The sequence below is a fragment of the Styela clava genome, chromosome 14, assembly GCF_964204865.1.
Source record: "Styela clava chromosome 14, kaStyClav1.hap1.2, whole genome shotgun sequence".
NCBI lineage: Eukaryota > Metazoa > Chordata > Ascidiacea > Stolidobranchia > Styelidae > Styela > Styela clava.
The window spans coordinates 4,947,161-4,965,955 of NC_135263.1; the positions used below are offsets into that span (position 1 = coordinate 4,947,161).

Here is an 18,795-nt window from a genome sequence, read left to right on the forward strand (position 1 = left end):
AGTGTTGTTTCCTTCGGAAGGAGCAACCTTCTGTAAGCCTCGCCCTTCCACCAGTTGGTTGGCATAAAACAGTTGAGCATTCGACGCACAGCACCACTGTTTAAGCGTGACTGAATACCGTCGTAATCTTATAGCAACCTGGGCACTTTACATTCATGAAATACGAGATTGGTGATTGAACCAATCTTTTCTTGTGACATCTTTTTTCCTCCTCGGGGGAGGTTGGCACATAGTTTATGAATATTATTCATGGTTTGGTCAAAGCAAGCTTTTAATCTCTTTGTCAAAATTATAAAAAAATGTGAGCAAAGGTGATACAAAATAGTCACTATATATTGTTAAACATTTATTGAACAGCCATAGTAGATTTAGTAATTAGCAAGATTGCATATGTCCTCCTCTTAGTTGGGTACAGCAGTCGTGCCCAATGTTGAGAATGCTTTCCATCTACCAACACTGCCAAATTTTATTAAGCTTTCTTCATCTCTGATTTGAGACTAATAATCATAGATATGATATTCATAGTAGGTATAGTAAAAAAGCGGATAATAGGGCATTTTTATCCCGAGAAACGGTGAGTTCATAATGCGACTTAATTACATGGCAAACCAGATGACATTGTCTAGTTACCAGTCCATGTCGGTTGTAGGAATAGTTAATCAGTAGTTTGCTTAGGGAGCAAGGACTTGCCAATACAAGAAGCAAAAATATGTAGTATAAAGGCAGACCTATTTTTTTTTTATAATGATGCAGTGAAAATAATAAGCAAATAATAAATGTAATTTTTGTAATATAATTTTTATAGTATGGACCTTTCCCTGAACTTTGACCCCCGAAAAATTCTTCCTATACTTTACCATTGCAAAATATTTGGGGCTATTTTAAGAGTGCTTTGGCAAGTTGGCGCCTGTTAAATGGGGCGTGTGTTTCAAATCATCATTATGATTCATCGCATACAACAATCTATTTTTTAAAAGTACCGGTAAAGAATTTTAGCCTAGTCTATCACAGCTATTTCTACACTAATTTTTATTACTGCAATTAAATTAAAACTTCTAGGAAGACAGAGTGATCATTGAGTTATCTGATTTAGATTTAAGTTTCCGAAACACAACTGAAAACTAACAAATAGAGTTCAAAAATGCAAAATCGAGGTAATGTTTACGACCACGTTTGAAAATCTGTCTGAGTGAGAAAAGTGTCTGAGCGGATGCGAAAAGGGAGCATTGTTACGTCACTTTTTGCATCTTGCTGATTGGCCAATGTCACGAAGTAAACAAGGAAGTCGATGCTTGGGGAAAGGTCCATGCCTTAGTACTGTTCAATTTTCCACGGTGCGTAAAATTTACTATATTTATTTATGAGAATGATAAATAAATCTATCACGAAATAACAGGGATGCTTCTTTTCAATTCATTTGTTTCACAAGAACTCTGTTCAGGTTTTTCTATTGAATATGTGTTTTTAAAATGAGAAAAGGACTTATCAAGCTTGATGAATGCAATAGCCAAAATTGAAGAAGATACCTAAAACACATATACATTGTAACGAATAACATCTTATCGCAGCCATTGCTCTTTTTATGCGGAGGTCGCAGATTGCCGTTGATGAGTTCCTTTCGCATTGTGGTACTATGGGAGTCAAACTCAACCTATGTGGTAGCAGAAAAAATATCACTTTCTCTGTTATTGTCACAATGAGTAAATAACAAACAAGTGTTTAAATCGACAGAAAGGAAAACACTTTTGAATACTTCAAGTCGAAAAAGGGGTATTTCCGTCAAAAATTCGGATTCAGCGATTTTGGCAAAGTGATATAAAGAAATATGCGATTATCGATGCCGTTGCCTTGATAATGTCATCGAAAACAGAAGGTAATTTATTTTACAAAATTGCATACTGGTATTCGATTTTTCCCAGTGGTGGTTTTGTACGGTTTTAACGAAATAATACTGTTAAAATCTTTTCGTTTCTAATTGAATGTAAAACCATGATGTCCACCTTTCAGCAAATGTAGAAATGTTCACTTTAATACTTTTTTCTGCCTACGAGAAACGTACCGCATTGTATACCGGGTATTGTATACTTGCACATACAATCAAATGAGAGAAAATGCGAGACACTGACCAAATTTACAAATACATATTAAGTTAAATTTATTGTTAACCCTTTCCATGCGATTTTTATTTTTTATTAAATAATCGTATTTGCTACGCCGACTTTATGCATTTGTACCCCCACAACTAATCGATCGACTAACGAAAAAGTAATGATCCTCTGCTGCCCACTGACGGCTCGTTGGAAAGCTTATTTAAAGAGCTTGCAATTGGCGATTAAAAAAAAATTTTTTTTTGAAAGGGGTGGTCTGAGTCACAAACCGGATAGAAAAAAGGCATTTTTTTTCCTTGGGTGTTGAAACTTCAAACCGTGATAAAAAATAGAAATATTCGCTAAATCCTTTACTGTTACCGCTTCTTGGTTGGCAAACAATAGCATAATATTGCTGTAGCAATTTCGTTATCTAATTCAAAATACTTTGGTAGATGGAAGGGATAATATGTCTTCTATTACCGCCCAAAAAACATCGAAATTTGCATAAATTTCAAAAACACTCCCTCGTTCCGCCGCAAATAAAATTCCCATGGTAAACGAAAGCGAGATTTACCGTCGCTTATGTTAATCTTGAAGAAGATTTCTTATCAATAAACTAAAACCCGGGAAAACTAGACCAACAGTTTGCGACCGATTGCTAAATAAAACAGTGGAGTACATCAACGTACCCGCCGCAATCTAGCGAGTTTTGTCGTGGGTACGTATACGTGCCCACCGCACGGAAAGGGTTAAATAACAGAATCACGATAGCAGTATTATAAAAAGTACGTTTTACAAGGAAAATATATCCGGTAGCTTGCGCAAGAGAGTTGGTGTAGTGCACAGAGTTTTTTATTTGCTCAATCTGGATATAGTTCAGTTTAAAACTAATTTATTTTAATAAATTATAGTTTCCAAATAATAGCAAATGCTATTTATTTTATTTTAAAAAATTATAATAGACTTTATGAAAGTATATACATATTTTCGCCGATGGCGAATCTTTGAAAAATGAATTGTTGGAGTGTCCGGATATTCATAGGCGAGCACCTCCAGCGCGGCGGTTCAAAACAAATAGATTTTGATTTGTGCCGTAATATTGCCAGTTCGGCGACTTGATTTGATATATTTTCTCTGTAGATCTACTTTTGTTACGTCTGTGGGAATAGTTTGTCAAGTATGATATAAATTGTGGAGAATGTGTCTACTGTTGCACTGGTACCCTAGCTAGAAAATCATATAGAAGTGCCGAACAAGGTACCGGTTTGCTGATTTAACTACCGGTACCGGTAGGTTTTTACAGTTTTAGGAGCATTGTTACCCTACAGTGCCATGTTTAAAAGATTGATTTCAACCATATATTTCAGCACTTCACTAATTTTACTACTCATTAAATATTTTATAACTATGTTATTAGGTATGTTTTTTATAAATAAATAAATGTTCAAATGACTGAATGAATTGCAGTATACAGAACAATATTCGGGTCTAGTGTAATTTATACCTGACTGCCTGAAGAAGGTCTAGTACCGTAGGCGTAGAATAACAATTTTCGCATATGTTAATCCCAACCCCCACCTGACTGCGTCATTCAAAATCGCTGCCATTGATGAGTTTTTTATTTTTTATCATCGGCGATCGTAGGTATACTTTGGCAAGTTCTATGACGTGATTGTGACATCGTAGTCAGGTGGGGGTTAAGATTGACACATGAAAAAATTGTTAGGCTACCACTAGAAGTACGTTAGGTACGAAACTACAAAATTTTAACACCTTGATTTAATTAGTCTATAAACTAAATATTGTCATTTCTATCAACGGTGGTATGAAGTACTCATGAAAATATCGTCGCAAATGGTTCGATATTATTTCAATTTGAAACACTGGCAGCCAAATCAATACCAATGGCTTCGAGGTGGGGAATGTATTCAAGATGAAGAAAGAAAACGAATAAATGAGTTTGTTTTCAAAGAAGATAGCAAGGCTGGTTTAATTGGACGACTACTTTTACGATATTCGATCTCAAAATCTATGAACATTCCATGGGAAAAGATAAAACTAATAAGAACTGATAAAGGAAAACCAATTGTGGATTTAAAAAATTCTGAACAAAATTTTAATACGAAACTTGCAGAAATCGGATTTAATATTTCGCACAATGGTGATTTTGTTGTTGCTGTAACAGATATGACTTCACAAGTTGGCGTTGATGTTATGAATGTAACAGAAAGACATGGTGACACTTCAAAATTTTTCGATTTGATGACTCGTAACTTTACAGAGAGAGAATGGGGTTGCATCAAGCAACAGGTTGATGACGATACCAAAATGAAAATGTTTTATCGACACTGGTGTTTAAAAGAAAGTTTTGTCAAGGCGGTTGGTAAAGGAATCGGTTATTCATTGCAAAAATTAAGTTTCGAAGTTGATTCGAACTCGGAAATTAAACCAGGGCAATTTCACACTAAAACAAAATTAGACATTGATGGAATTCGGACAAATGATTGGTTTTTTGAAGAGAGTATGATTGATACTAATCACTGTGTAGCTGTTGCTACTGATATAAAGTCTCAATATAGTGATGGTCAAACTAATCATCAGCCTTTTATTGAAGTTTGTTTCAATGATTTTGAACAATGTTTTCAATGTTTGTTGCCTATTTCAGAAGATTTCTGGTTAGATTTTGATAAAAAGTTAACTAAGGGAAGATAGCATTCAATGGTTTTACATTGCAATTACATTGTTTGTTGAAATTTCAATGCATCAAATTCAAAAAACTGCTTAACGGAATTTGTAATTTTAATTTTATTAAGCATGATTTAAGTCATGGATCGGCAACTTATGCCAATATAAACCGGCCCGCGACGCTTCACTGAATTATAGCAACAAAACAACTGTTTTGTCGATTATAATTCTTTACGCAAAACAATTTATGTGTAGACTAAATTATATTATAACGTTACAAGTATATAGGTCACAATTACTCGTTTAATGAGCCTATAATTTAATTATAATTTAGACAAATGGCAACAAAACGCCGAAAAGTTGGTGCTAAGTGCAAATGGTTTAATGGCGCAAAAAATATTCTTATGGTCAGTCTTCAGTCATCTGTGTAAAAAAATGTGATTCATCGGTCATCCGTTCAGTTTTTAACTTTCTAAAAATATGTGCGGCCCATCAATGACTTGCAACTTTTAATTTTGGCCCACGAGCGACAAAAGGTTGCCGACCCCTAATTTAAGTAGACATCGATTTTTTTTTTAAATTCCTTTATGATATATGTTGTTTTGAAATCTTATTGTTTGCTATTAAGGCATGTTTTTTCTGCCAATTCATACATTTTATAAACTGAAAATCAAAAATTTATAGAGACAGGAATAGTTTAATTAACTATCAGAAAAAAAGACAACGGCACATTTTTTTGATCTTCATACTGAAATGAGGCAGAATCATTGTCAACATAGACTGAACGACAATGTACTATATAGCCAAATTGCATTTATCATGGGCAATTGAAACCAGGGCTCTCTTTCATCTTTTCTACATTTCTTCTTAATATAATGGTAATTATAATTGTGCAATTTCAGATTTATTTATCATTGTATTATTAAAGCAGACTTATTTTTGATACTCACAATTGTGGAGACAACTAAAACAATGAACACAGTTTTGCGTCCTAGTCCTAACGAGACATCACGCATGATGCAGGATGAAATCCAAAGAAGAAGACAATTAAGAATCTTACAAGTACGAGAACAAGAAAAAATGGCGGCGATTCGAATCCGCAGATCAATGCAAGAAAAACACGAGAAGGAAATGAACAACATTGCGAATATTTTACATAAAAAATGGCAACAGGATCATAAAGTTGCTTTGGAAAAATCAGAAGAAAAATTCACGTCTTGTCTGAAGGATGTTGGTTCTGCTCATGAAAGTGCAAAAGAAAATTCACCAAATCAGGCTCTTACTGATGCAGTGATACAAGAGAATCGTAAACTTGCTGAAAACCGTGGAATACAAGCTTTGGAACACCAAAGAGAAATAAAGCAAATGCAAGAAGAGGAAACAATTGAAAAACGTCGGCGACGCCATATTGCATTAATTAAAGAAAAACTTCGAGCGAAACATGTAGCGAATCTTCCTCAACCAATGCCTAATCCAGCTGATACCTATCTAGATAACACAGGAACAACTAATTCAAATACATGGTCCAGTGGTTCAATCCCACATCATCCTGGACGCTACGCTACAATTCAAGTCTCGGACCACGAGTCAACTATGACGACTACCATATCTCTCGGCCTTCCTTCTAATGCAATTGTCGAGCGTGCGACGGCTGCGGAAGCGGCTACAGACGCAAGACAGGAGGCGGAGATAGAAGGGGAAAGGATCAACCTTTTACAAGCTGAAAGAGATCGTGCTGTGCAGGAATGCATGGAAAAAGCTAAAGTCAGACATCAGGTTAGTTTGCCTCGTTTTTTGTTTTTGATAGTTGGATCTATGTTATTTACCCAGGTTTCATTTGATATAGTCTTTTATATTTATGGTAGTATTATACTATATTATTATCAGTATTTGATTATTATTAGTCAAGTAATGGGAGGATTTTTTGAGTCATGGTATCAATTATCAACTTTTCTAGAAAAATGGTGATATCAATTTGTATTTGTAATGATTATGTGCTGAGTGTACTAATTAGCACACTCAGCCCCTTGGGACGAATTAGATTTTTATTTTGTGCTCGAGACAATCAACACCAGTCCTGAGATTCAAGGAAATTTCTCAATTTCAAAGTGATATATCAATCAAGACAAACTAGTAAAATTTCCCTGATTTTTTTTTGTCTTTTCTTCAAAAGATCAATTATCTCTGAATACTCCTTGCCAGCTTTTTTGAATACTTTATTCCTCGCTTGTGTTACACTACCTGTGTATCATTTTCAAAGCTTCTCAATACTAAAGCGTTCTATTTGTATTCTAGGCTGCATTGGAGCAAGCAAGACTTGACCGGGAAAGCAAAGATTTAATGGATGATTTAAAACAATTGAAAATGAAAGATGCATTGAGGAGACAACACCACATTGAATACAAATGGGAAGACAATAATCGTGGTAAACAGGCTTGCCAAGAGCTTTTCGGACCTCCTGGATTCAGATTTCAAGAGTCTGAATTATTCAGTCAGGATTTAAAAAAGAATGAAGATGAAATTCCGAGTTGTTTTGAAGAAAGTGATGAATCTACACAGGACACGACGAGTTGGAAGTCGGTTCCGGATGAAACCGCTCAGCGTCCATCACAAGGTAGAGCTTTGAATCGTTTGTTGAAACAAATCGAAGTGCAACGGCAACAAAGGAAATCGACAAATGGTGAAACATCATCAGGGTCTTCGATTAGAAATACAAGCATTCCTGATAATTTTGAATCAATGTCAACTATCAGAGAAAAAAGTTCACAATCCCAATATGTTGTTGACGAAAGTTCACAAGCTCATTTCGAAACTGAAAAGTTGATCGCGACAGAATCACAACAGTCTGTCCCTGAAAGAGATACTATACCTAAGGTTCCCCTGAATATTAAATATGTGGCACCAGTGACAGATTTAAGAAATCAAGGCATTGGTGTGATGCCACAGGCATCACCTCGAAAGCCAGCAGAGAAAGAGGTGCTGGATCCAATAAGAAGTGTTACCGCACAACCCCTAGTTTCTCAACCTGACAAAGTACCACAAGATCAACCAAGCACATCGGAATCTATAAAATCAAAGTCCGAGTCTTTACTCGGAAAAAGTTTGGAGTCGATGAGAAACGACGAAGCATTGTTGAAATCAGTCAAAGATTTTCAACAACGTCTACTCCAGCAACATAAATCCTGTGCTAAAATCCAAGAACAGATTCAAAGACTTGAACAAAAGAAAGCCGCCATTGATGGAATGGTAGCTGATGTGACTAAACCAAAAACATATTGAATTTCTGATGGTATATTGTTTTGTAGTTATAGAGCTGAGCGACTGACTATTTATTGGTAATCTGTTGCATAACAGTTGACCATCAAAATTTGAAAGCTGATGTTTGAATGTCAAATTTAAAATAAATCGAATGGAAAGATTAGTTTTGAGTAAACAGAACACCCTGTTATCTGATAATACTTTTTAATTTATCACCAACGACAATGAAATAACTCTTTGTTTTTAAATTTGGTAAATGTCGTTTATAGTATGTGCTAGACCAGGGTTTCCCAAACTTTTGGAGCCTCGAACTCTGATATGTGAATCTTAGTTCTGACGGACTCCCATTAATTTCTGTGACTAATCAACGAGGAAGGACAATGTTTTTGATTGATCAGACTCTTTTCATATTGTTGCCCCCTGTGCCGTCATGACGGACCCCCACGCATAATTTGGGGAACCCTGTGCTACACCAACCATTATTCGAAACCATTGAATTAGTTGTCAATTCTCCTAATTGGTTAAATGGATATTAGTGCATATTCGGTTTACAGGAATTAGGTGTTTGAACACGCATCCACTAAATTTTTTGTTCCTTTTTATATTACAATATTTTTATTGATATGTATTTCTTGAGAGTATAATATAAATTCAATTATAGATAATCAAAGCTGTACAATTCATGCTCAATTGCTAGATGTTTGTAGTATTTTAAAACAAATTTTGTGAACTTTTTTATAGCCATGCACTGGTTTTATCTTAGAGAAATAATAAAAATCTACTGTTTTAGTTTGTAAGACTGATTCTTTCAGAGAAATTGTCTCCTTTTTAAAATACTTGATAGCATTTGCACACAGTCTGTGTTAAATTCGACAATGCAATTCGAACATCAGATAATTTATTTTAAACTCTGGAATTAGACTCTGGTATTGTCAATGGGTGGCTCAGGTAATTTCTGGTCTATTACATACAGTATTTTCTATGATTGAGTTCGCACATCTAAAGCGGTTAATCGACTATTCCCATGCCTGACGAACTGGGAAGGGACGAGAGGCGGTTGTTTGCCATGTGATCAGAAAGTCTTGTAAAGTAACTTTCCTCTCCCTGGGAATAACAAAACAATTACCGGTATGTGTACCAATATGGAGGTAACTAAGTTTGTAAGCCTGCTTTACATCAAGTTGTGTAAAGAGACTGAAGCCTATCGGCAGGGGGTATGTATATTCACTTGACTAACACAGTCCCCGAACTCATAATAGAACTAAAATAAGGAAAATCGGAATAAAATCATGGCCTAACCTGGTACACATATTACGAGAGTACCGATATTTCTTCAGCTCTTATAAATGCTTTACTGTGAAGGCCGATCCACACTTACTGCTAATTTGTTTAGTAGCCTAACCAAGAAAGCATTGGCCTCTCTGAATAACCCCTTTTCAAATACATTCACAATTTCTAAATCTCAAAACCTGTTTTTGAAGGTTTTACATCTACAGTAACTTTAGTTTGACATCAAGCAGGGGGCATTAGAACCTAGAAGTGTTGGGAGCTGTCATCTAATATTTACTCACACAAACTGCCGTATAGGATGAGTTCTTTGGCATCACAGAACAGAGTGTCACTTGAATTATGAAATGTTCTATAATACAGCTTTTCATACGTTTTCTGAATGACTAACAAATTTCAACGAGTGTATATTCCCATTAAATCTATCTAAACCATGGGTGTGCAACAGGCAGCCTGTGGACCACAACCCGACCTCATCCAAGCTAAATGTCTCAAGTTGGTTATATGGCCCATGAACACCCCTGATTTAAACAATATGCTTTTAAGTCCTTCCTAAAACACACAGAAAGTGCAAACTTAGCGCTATTTCAAGGCAAAGTGTCATCATTGGCATTTCTACTGGGGATTATAAATTTAAAACTTGCTAGGCTCATGACCCATCAATCGCGATGTTGGGGGACCTCAAACAAATGCACCCAATCCCGTCGTTCTATCTACATGACAGACCCCAAACAAACAAAACTCATTGTCAATCATAAAAATTCTTTGACATTTCGTGTAAAACCATGATATGGAAAAATTAACAAATATTGCTCAAAATAAACCAACCTCCATCAAATTCACTATCAATTCTTGTTTATATCGATGATAGAACACTCTGTCCAGACATGGGAATCTATGATCATAACAAGAAAATATAACACTTTTGCCTGGTATACTTCTAAAATATTTTTCATACAAAAAGTGTGGAAACTAGTGTGGATGAAATTCTGGCAAATTTTGTTTTTTATACTACTTTCCGTTGTTTGATGCAGCGTTTCCCAAACTTTTTCGGCCACGGAACACTTACACTTTTTATCTCGCCTCGCGGAACACCAAAAAATGAAAGGGTAAAATTGATATAGAAAAACGGTGCAATGTACCGGTTCCCAATGGGTTTGCCGTGACGAGTTGCCAAATGCGCAGCGAAAACTAACAGAATTGTGTTAAACCTAACTAAAATATGATAAAATATTTTACATATTGCATTTATTATAAATGTTTTGTTTCTTAATTTGATTCCGACAGAAGTACTTGAAATTTTTGATTGCATTTCCACAGAACCCTCGGAAGAGACTCCGCGGAACACAGTTTGGGAAACGCTGATCTAATGCTATATAATATATTATATTGCCTCATGATTCATGTTCGATGTAGCCTGCGTTCCAAATAGTCAGACATTCTGGTTTCAATTTCTAATCTATCAAGATTTTGCCTCTATCATTCTGCTTGTAAACTAAGAATGTTATGAAAAAAATGATATTAAGCGATTCAAAAGTTTTCATATTCTCACAAAATTTTCATCTGACCAAAGCCAAACTTCCTAAAACAAGCAGTTTAGTAGTCTGAAGAGAGACTTTGAACCATTTAATATGGCCATTTTGAATCTTGCTACAACATCCTTGGAGTCAGTGCATATGGATCCATTAACAGGAAAGCAGAAAGGAACACAGTCGCTAGGAACACACTCTTCTAATTAGCCGTATAAAAATGGACTATACCCTAAAAACAACTTTTTCTAAAAATGTTCAAATTTCATTGAAGCCAAATTCACCACTAACTCTACAAAGAAAAAAAATCAGAAAACCAAAGAGCATTTCAAGGTAAATAAATAGGATGGAACAGATTTGTTTATTACATTTTTATGGATCGGACCTGCAGTATTGCACAGAGCTTCGACAACAGAACAATTGTACTAGAAATATATTCATCTTCCCACAACAAACGAAATGCCAAAATGGAAACGTAAAATAATTTATTAATAAATTGAAATAAAATCTTGAATAATGGTAGTTTTGTAAAGAAATACAATTTAAAGCAAAAATTATTAAAAAAAGTTCTTTTCATGAAATAATCAAGTACTTTCGCTAATTATTATTTACTGACTTACAGACATACAGATCACCTATTTCAAATTAATTAAACTCTAGCACTACATTCAAAAGTTAAAATTGGGAATGATGTGCCAAACAGGGAAATTCAGTCTATTAAGTTACAAGTATTGCTGTATGTACCAGAGCAGATTATTCATTGTTAAAGCACAAAAACTGATACCACAAGGAAGATTGAAAACACTAAAATTGCTAAATAATAACATATGTCCAGATACCAGTAATTATGCGCATGGCTAAATAGTTGATCATTTCATAAGCACAGACTCAGTGAAAAAAAGAAGCCATATCTAAGGTAAACAGTCATGGAATTTTATTAAGTTTTAGAGTCGATATGGACAATGCACCACAGTGGTAAATAAGAGCTGTTGACAATAACAGCAAAATAACTCTGTTTTGAACAATTAAACTAACTAGATTTCTAGTACAAGTTCATCCTTGCCACTGCCTGGCTTTTTTTTTGAACAACTGCAGTGTTTAGGTGTTTAAGAGGTTGTGGGATGTTTTGAGAAATCCATGTTTCTGGTGTTTCTAAAGAATCATAGCCTGGCATGCTATATAAGCATTCTTGATTTACTGCATTGAAGTAAAATGCACCAAGTACATCTGGCAGTGGCATCAACTTAGAGATGGCATCATCCAGATGCCACAAATTTCAGAAGATTCCACTCACACATATGATCCAAATTTACTAGATTGTACTTTAGCGAGTTTGTAGCTTGGTAAACAAACCTTTATAATTTCCGAGGATATAAATACTGTTGATGCAAGCGCGAGTAAGAGCAAAATATCTGAAAAATAAAATGTTAACAATAAATAAGTTTGCTTTAGAGAAACATTCTACTAATATAAATAAATTTTTTTTTAAAAGCAACACATTTAAATTTACGAATTCAACTATTTGTCACAAATAAATTGCTGCACGCTTTGAAGTTTTGTATAAAGCTAATGTAACCATACCGTGACCACAAAAGTACCAGACACCAAAATTCGTTTTATAATTTTAGAATTTGCCAAGTCTGTGCCCCACCTCAAAAATAACTAAATAACAATAATCTACAAATAACAGATTATAGCGCGAAAGTATGTTTTATTCAAAAAACATGTTGAAAATACGAGGATCAAATCACAATCTCTAAACAATAAAGAATATGTAAATATCCCAAATAGGGCAGGCAAGATCAAATCCAATTATTTAGCTTCACGCCCCCTCAAAAAAACTGTCTACGCCCCCCTTGTGGGGAGCATCCCACTATTTGAGAACCACTGAATTCCATCTTACATTAAACATTACAAAAACTTCAACAAGTTTAGTAAACGACTACGCTTGACAAGATTTTTAACAAAATACCAACTTACCATAAATAGTTAAAGCCTCTGTTTGAAACACTGCTTGTAAGGGAGGAAAATAAATCACCAACATTTGTCCGAGGAGTGAAGCTCCGACAGCAAATAAAAACACACGATTTGTGAAGAATCCAATTTTAAAAATAGATTTTTTCTGAAATAAAGAATTTGATTTCAATCAAAATATTGCAAATTTATGTTGCAAAAAAAAACAGAATTTCGAACAGTGAAACCGCATATAAGCACATATTTGGCTAAAAATTGACTGCGAGAGATATATATGAACTGGCGCCAAGATTAGGTATTGAGCATATTACAGCATAAAGCTACAGTATAAAGCTAATGTGACCATAACGTGACCATAATAGTTCCAGAATAGGCAAGAATTTGAGAGGAATTCCCTCTTATTTTGGGGGAGTTTCCCCAATTTCACAATGAAAAGGGATATATAGCATTCACAGACTAGTAAATGGCACCTATTTTTAAACAAAAACTCTCCTTATTTTCACCCAATTTTTTGCATGGTGGAAGTTCTGCTCTTGATTTGTTTGAAAATACTATACAGATAAATATTTTGTAACTATGTTGGCATCAACAAGTTTGGTGGGGTATATTGAATCCAAAATAGAATCCTGTTGAGCAAGAAAACCAGTTGATTACAGCTCGGCGGTGTGGCGCATCGTGCTAACCGTTAGGAATACACTCGTCACTGCACCTCTGATTACCCTGCGTGGGTTCGCATCCCATGCTGAGTTTGTTATGTGCGAGAGGATTGCTGGACTCCTCGGCGCCGTAGGGTGGTTAACATAACCGCTGGTCGGTTACAGCTTCCTCCACCACCAAGTCCATGCTTTGGAAAACTGGCTAACTAATCTCATACCCGACGTGGACTGGTAACCGGTTTAGACGTCGTGGTCCGCCATATGAATAAGCCGTCTTATCGATTTTCTTCTCCCCGGGATAAATATGTAAATCCTAATCCTGATTGTTTTGACGCAAAATGTGAACTAGTCTGGGTTAACAAACGCAGGAAGAGAGCTTTGGGGAAGGAAATAACTCAAGACTAATAAATTGAAATAAAATAATCTAATAATACCTGTGATCTGCAGCTGAGTGCATTAAACATATCAAAAAATACAAAACAAGTAAAAGTCATTGTTGTATCTCGTGGAGTGATTTCATTATCTCTCATCTGGAATAGAAAAAACAAAAATTCAAACATTGACATAAGGGATTTAACACTAAACAAAATACTTATGACTGCAACCCTTCCTGCACAATATAATTATAATAATTAATAAATCAAGAACGACCGGCAGATTCAATAGTTGACAAAATAAGAACTTAAACAAGGATTTGCATAGAGGTTTATAAAAATGCAAATTATCCCAAGTTCTTGATGAATTATCAAATTAGAATAACATTGATAGTATTTTCTTACACAGTATTTATGTTACATTGCAATATCACGACTGTTACTAACCAAGTGAAGGTCAACTGCAAAATTAACTATCAACTACCTTAAACGATATACATTGGCTGTGAGGTGAAGTTTAGCATGTGTTCAATGGAGACAGAGTCAAGAACCATATTTTGAAATTCATTGAGGTCGAGTCAAAATTCTGAATTGCCCATTGTCGAGTCGGAATTGCGGACTTTCAAGGTTGATAAGTCCAAACTTCCTACTAAAACTCATAAATCATTGATTTTACTCAGCATTCTTAATTAACGAAGTCTGATAAAGAAGACTTGCATATTCCAAAGTTTCCATTATCAAAATTTGATTTTCTTTGAGTTGGTACTGTGGTCAAACGTTTTAAAAAAAGAGTCGGGAGTTTGAGCTAAAGTTTTTTTCAACCTAAACTCGGGAGTTAGAGTCCACTGTACACTATTTATAAAATACCAAGTATCAAAGTTAATTTTACCTCCAACCAAAACACAGCCAATGTTCCAGCTACAATTAACGTAGCAGAAAGTAAAACTCTTCCAATCAATCCTTTTGATAATATAGGATCACTCATCTTACGAGGTGGTTGTCGTATAACATCTGGATCCACTGGCTCAACTCCCAAGCTGAAAATAAAACCAAGTTCATAGTAAGTAAAACCTTAGATGAAACTTCTGTATAGGGCCTTATAAAAAGTCAAGGTATGAACTAAAAAAATGAATTAATTTTTAAAAAAATTGGTTAGACAATTAGCCACGGATATACGAAACTAAGGAGTTTATGAAAAGAATAGAATGGTTAAAGTGTGGTACATGCGACAGGGCCATGCATCTAAAATGGGTATCTGGCTAACTTATCCCATACTCGACATGGACTGGTAACTGGAAGCGGGACCGTGGTTAACCACACAAGCCGTCTCATTGGCTTTCTTCTATCCCAGAATAAATATTTATTTCTACATCATTTCCACAAATCGAATAATAAAACCCGAAAAAAAAAAACCTACCTTTGTGCAGGAGGGCCATCCATTATAATATTGATCCACAATATCTGCATTGCATTCAATGGATTAGGCAGTCTGAATGCAGTTGCTAGTGCAATTAATGATAAAGCAGCAATACTCCTGCAAAAAGAATTAAAATGAGATTCGGCAAGTTATGAGTTCAATAGTTTTGTGAATGGTTCTCAAACTGGGTCCATTTTTTTTTACCTCCTCTCGTTGGCTTTTTATTATTGAACATCTTAAACAAAATTAATGATAGAAACTTGATAAAACAAAACACGGTTATTTTGATGAATAGCAGAGGGTCTCAAGTGTTGAAAGTCTTTAATAAAATGTCCATGAAAACCTGCTATATTCTACGCTTTATATTTGGTATATGACATAATAATATTAGTACATCTGGTGATCAAGTCTAGGTCTGGTCACACTAGGTCTGGTTTTTGTGACGAACGTATGTTGCAGTTCTATTTTGTTTCATTCAATATATATTCTGTGAGCCGTAATCACAGATCATGAAAATTCAAAAACCGCTAGATTAGAGTTTAAAAGTAAAAGTGCTGTGTTTTGAATAAGTAAAATAAGAAGCAACAAAGTTAGAATTCAACTTACGTGCTTAACTGAAAGGTCACAAAATTTTTGATGTTATAAAATATTCCTTTGCCTTCTTCAATGGCCGATCTGAAATTAAGATATTAGTTTATGTATTATTAGCTTTAGAGTGCAGTTTATTCGAAATATAGTCGAAACTAAAGAGCTTACTAAGCACATTGTACATCGAAATCATACAAAGAGGAGCAAGGGGAGACACAAACATGTTGATTCAATCCAATTAGGACTATGGCGGAAAATATATAACGTGAATTGTAATCCAGATGTAAGAACACAGAATATTCCGCAGTATATGAAAAAGTTTGAAGAATGACAGGCAGTCTACAAAGCATCAGCAAGTCACCTCAATTTTTTTAAATTTCAATATGGCATCAATTATCAAGCAATGACAAAAATTGACACCACTAAAACATCTACTTACAATATAGTAGTCAGATCATCGTCCACAAGAATCATGTCAGCAGCTTCTTTGCAAACGTCAGTTCCTGTTGTTCCCATGGCAATACCTACATCAGCTTTACGCAATGCAACAGCATCATTCACTCCGTCCCCCGTCATTCCTACAATCTTGCCTGTTTCTTGAAGAGCCTGAAAGAGTAAAAATTGATTTATAAATTACCGTACACATCACATATCAGTTATGTGCGACTAATTACATTTTCTTGCTCTATGCCTTTGTGCAAGTAGATCTGTATGTGTATAATGCAAGGATGCTGTAGCAGGAATAAAGATGACTCTTCTTTGCAATTCAAGAGTAACTATCAGTTTGGGTTACGCAACACTAACTGCCTAACTTCAATGTATGCCTTAGCACAAGTAGATATGTGTGTGCATAATGCAAGGATGCTGTAGTCTATCGTGATAGCTATTTTTTTGTTTACAGTAATCATTACTGTCATGTCATTATTTTATTGCATGCCTCACTGGTGAGTAGTATAAATACTGTTCATTCAGCTGTAAAAGGACTGTCTGTTCTTGATGCTATTTTGAGAATGTGCTCTGTCTGTTTGAGTTATTGACTTTAATAATAAATTTTTATTTGACTTATCATGTCGGATTCAAGAATCCTACACACTAACACGAATGTATTTTTGTAACGTTTTGTCTGATCGAGATTAAACTTCTTCAGACAAACATAGTTAAAATATGCTTGTTTATGTTTGCACTAATGAATTTGACTCAAATTTTTACTGATAAAACTCTGAATATTCGAACTTGGGAATTCACAGTGCAAATGATTCAGAATTTAACCTTCAGGGAGTTTGAAAATATGATTCCTGCCCTGACTCCAATATCGATAGAAAACGACCAAAACAGCAATTCTACAGCTTCACAGGATCCCCATGAATCACCAACATTTTTTGGTACTCCTGAAGTATGTGTACCTAGATGGCAGACACCGGAACGTAGTAGGTGTCTTGGTGCACATACTACCAGAGTACCCATTTTTTAAAATTCAACAAACAATGAAACTGACCTTCACAATCTTAAGTTTATGCTTAGGACTTGCTCTGTAGAAGACGGAAATGTCTGGCAAAATATCAGCGAGAGAATGGACATCACTGCAGTCAACTTCTTCTCCTGACATACACTTGTTGCCACTGACATGCATACCAAGTCGTCGACCTAATAATAAATAAATAACAGGAACAAATTGTTACAAGTCTTACAACTGAAACTATTCCTCACAGCGTATTTTAATGTTTCGGACCAGGATCTGTATATCAATTATACAAAGAAGTTTATTTAGTAACAATAATGAACAAAAAAATTGATTTGAAGAAAACTGATTACAGAATTAATATTCAGTAAGTAAGATAAAAAAAAAAGCTTGTTCAGAATATCCCAAGCTCGATTTATCACTCCACGAGCGACGTGGTGGGTATGGGGTTTTATTCCAAGATTTTATTCAGACACGCCCATGTGCTCAACAAGACTTATACCTCAGTAATTCAATGACCATATTTTTTATCTGAACCGGCAACCAAATGACAGGATATACTTCACCAAATATGACTTCTGTTCAAATTTTCCTCCCAAAAATTCGGATATCCCCGAAGTATGTGTATCAGGTTAGGGTTAGACCATAATTTTATACCGATTTTCCTTATTGAAATTCTATTACGAGTTCGGGGAATGCTTGTGTTAGCCAAGTGTATATACTCCCTGCCTATAGGTTTCAGTCCCTTTACACAACTTGATGTAAAGTAGGTGAACAAAATTAGTTACCTCCATATTGGTACACATGCTTCTGGAGCGTCAAAATTTGCAATAAAAATCCTATCCCATTAAAAAAAAAACAATCTATCATCTTACTTATAGCCAGAGCAGTTTCCTTTGCATCACCAGTAATCATGGCAACTCTGATACCAGCAGTTTGTAAAATCTGAATTGTTTCCTGCATTCTGGGCCGAGGTGGATCGATAATTCCAACCAGTCCTAGAAATGTTAGATTCATTGCCTCTGTTCCACGAGCCATGGCTAGCACTGTTAATATAATACGTTGAATTCATTTGTGGCGAAATAAAAAAGTTTTTTCCATTTTAGCTATAACAAACAGATTACCACTACCGGCGATCAAAACTGTTTCAATTAAAACATGATAGTTATTACACTACAGCACGTTCAGGAAAAAATCTTTTTCATGTGAAATATAAAATTATTATAATTATTACAACCTGACCATGCAATCTGATCACATGACAAACTGAATAGGACATACCTAATATGAAATGCTTTTGAATATTGATTTGTTTTCAACAGTCTTACTCTGTATCGTTTCTTTAACAGGTATAATGATGTTGTGCGCACTGATAGCAAATTTATCAATATTTCACAACCACACCCAGTTTACAAACAAGATATTTTGGCCTATCGCATTTAATTATTGGTTAATTAAGACAAGTATTGGGTAATTAT

General features: G+C 35.0%; 3 protein-coding genes across 7 annotated transcripts in view; 2 read left to right on the forward strand and 1 right to left on the reverse strand.

Moving 5' to 3' along the window:
- The first annotated feature begins 3,202 nt into the window (after nucleotides 1-3,202).
- LOC120340738 (L-aminoadipate-semialdehyde dehydrogenase-phosphopantetheinyl transferase-like) lies at nucleotides 3,203-5,678 on the forward strand. The gene has a single exon (XM_078119848.1). It carries the CDS (start codon nucleotides 3,927-3,929, stop codon nucleotides 4,800-4,802), a length of 876 nt encoding a protein of 291 aa, XP_077975974.1. The 5' UTR covers nucleotides 3,203-3,926; the 3' UTR covers nucleotides 4,803-5,678.
- A 44-nt stretch (nucleotides 5,679-5,722) lies between these two features.
- LOC120340736 (uncharacterized) lies at nucleotides 5,723-8,822 on the forward strand. Its single transcript, XM_039409085.2, has 2 exons — nucleotides 5,723-6,551; nucleotides 7,071-8,822. Exons 1-2 carry the CDS (start codon nucleotides 5,748-5,750, stop codon nucleotides 8,052-8,054), a joined length of 1,788 nt encoding a protein of 595 aa, XP_039265019.2. The 5' UTR covers nucleotides 5,723-5,747; the 3' UTR covers nucleotides 8,055-8,822.
- A 1,259-nt stretch (nucleotides 8,823-10,081) lies between these two features.
- The window catches only part of LOC120341422 (calcium-transporting ATPase type 2C member 1-like), a 42,181-nt gene continuing 33,467 nt past the window's right edge, over nucleotides 10,082-18,795 (reverse strand). For all 5 annotated transcript variants that reach the window (XM_039409922.2, XM_039409924.2, XM_039409926.2 and 2 more), the window contains 9 exons: nucleotides 18,193-18,363; nucleotides 17,354-17,502; nucleotides 16,298-16,464; nucleotides 15,877-15,945; nucleotides 15,271-15,387; nucleotides 14,743-14,890; nucleotides 13,914-14,009; nucleotides 12,830-12,971; nucleotides 10,082-12,261 (listed from right to left, as the gene is read on the reverse strand). In XM_039409922.2, coding sequence (XP_039265856.2) covers nucleotides 12,140-12,261; nucleotides 12,830-12,971; nucleotides 13,914-14,009; nucleotides 14,743-14,890; nucleotides 15,271-15,387; nucleotides 15,877-15,945; nucleotides 16,298-16,464; nucleotides 17,354-17,502; nucleotides 18,193-18,363 — 1,181 coding nt within the window. In that variant the 3' untranslated portion in view covers nucleotides 10,082-12,139. The remainder of the gene's footprint in view (nucleotides 12,262-12,829; nucleotides 12,972-13,913; nucleotides 14,010-14,742; nucleotides 14,891-15,270; nucleotides 15,388-15,876; nucleotides 15,946-16,297; nucleotides 16,465-17,353; nucleotides 17,503-18,192; nucleotides 18,364-18,795) is intronic.

Coding starts and splice junctions, on each gene's coding strand:
- LOC120340738 (XM_078119848.1), top strand. CDS start 3,927: ATGAAAATATCGTCGCAAATGGTTCGATATTATTTCAATTTGAAACAC.
- LOC120340736 (XM_039409085.2), top strand. CDS start 5,748: ATGAACACAGTTTTGCGTCCTAGTCCTAACGAGACATCACGCATGATG. Junction 6,552..7,070: donor AAGCTAAAGTCAGACATCAG/GTTAGTTTGCCT, acceptor TTTGTATTCTAG/GCTGCATTGGAGCAAGCAAG.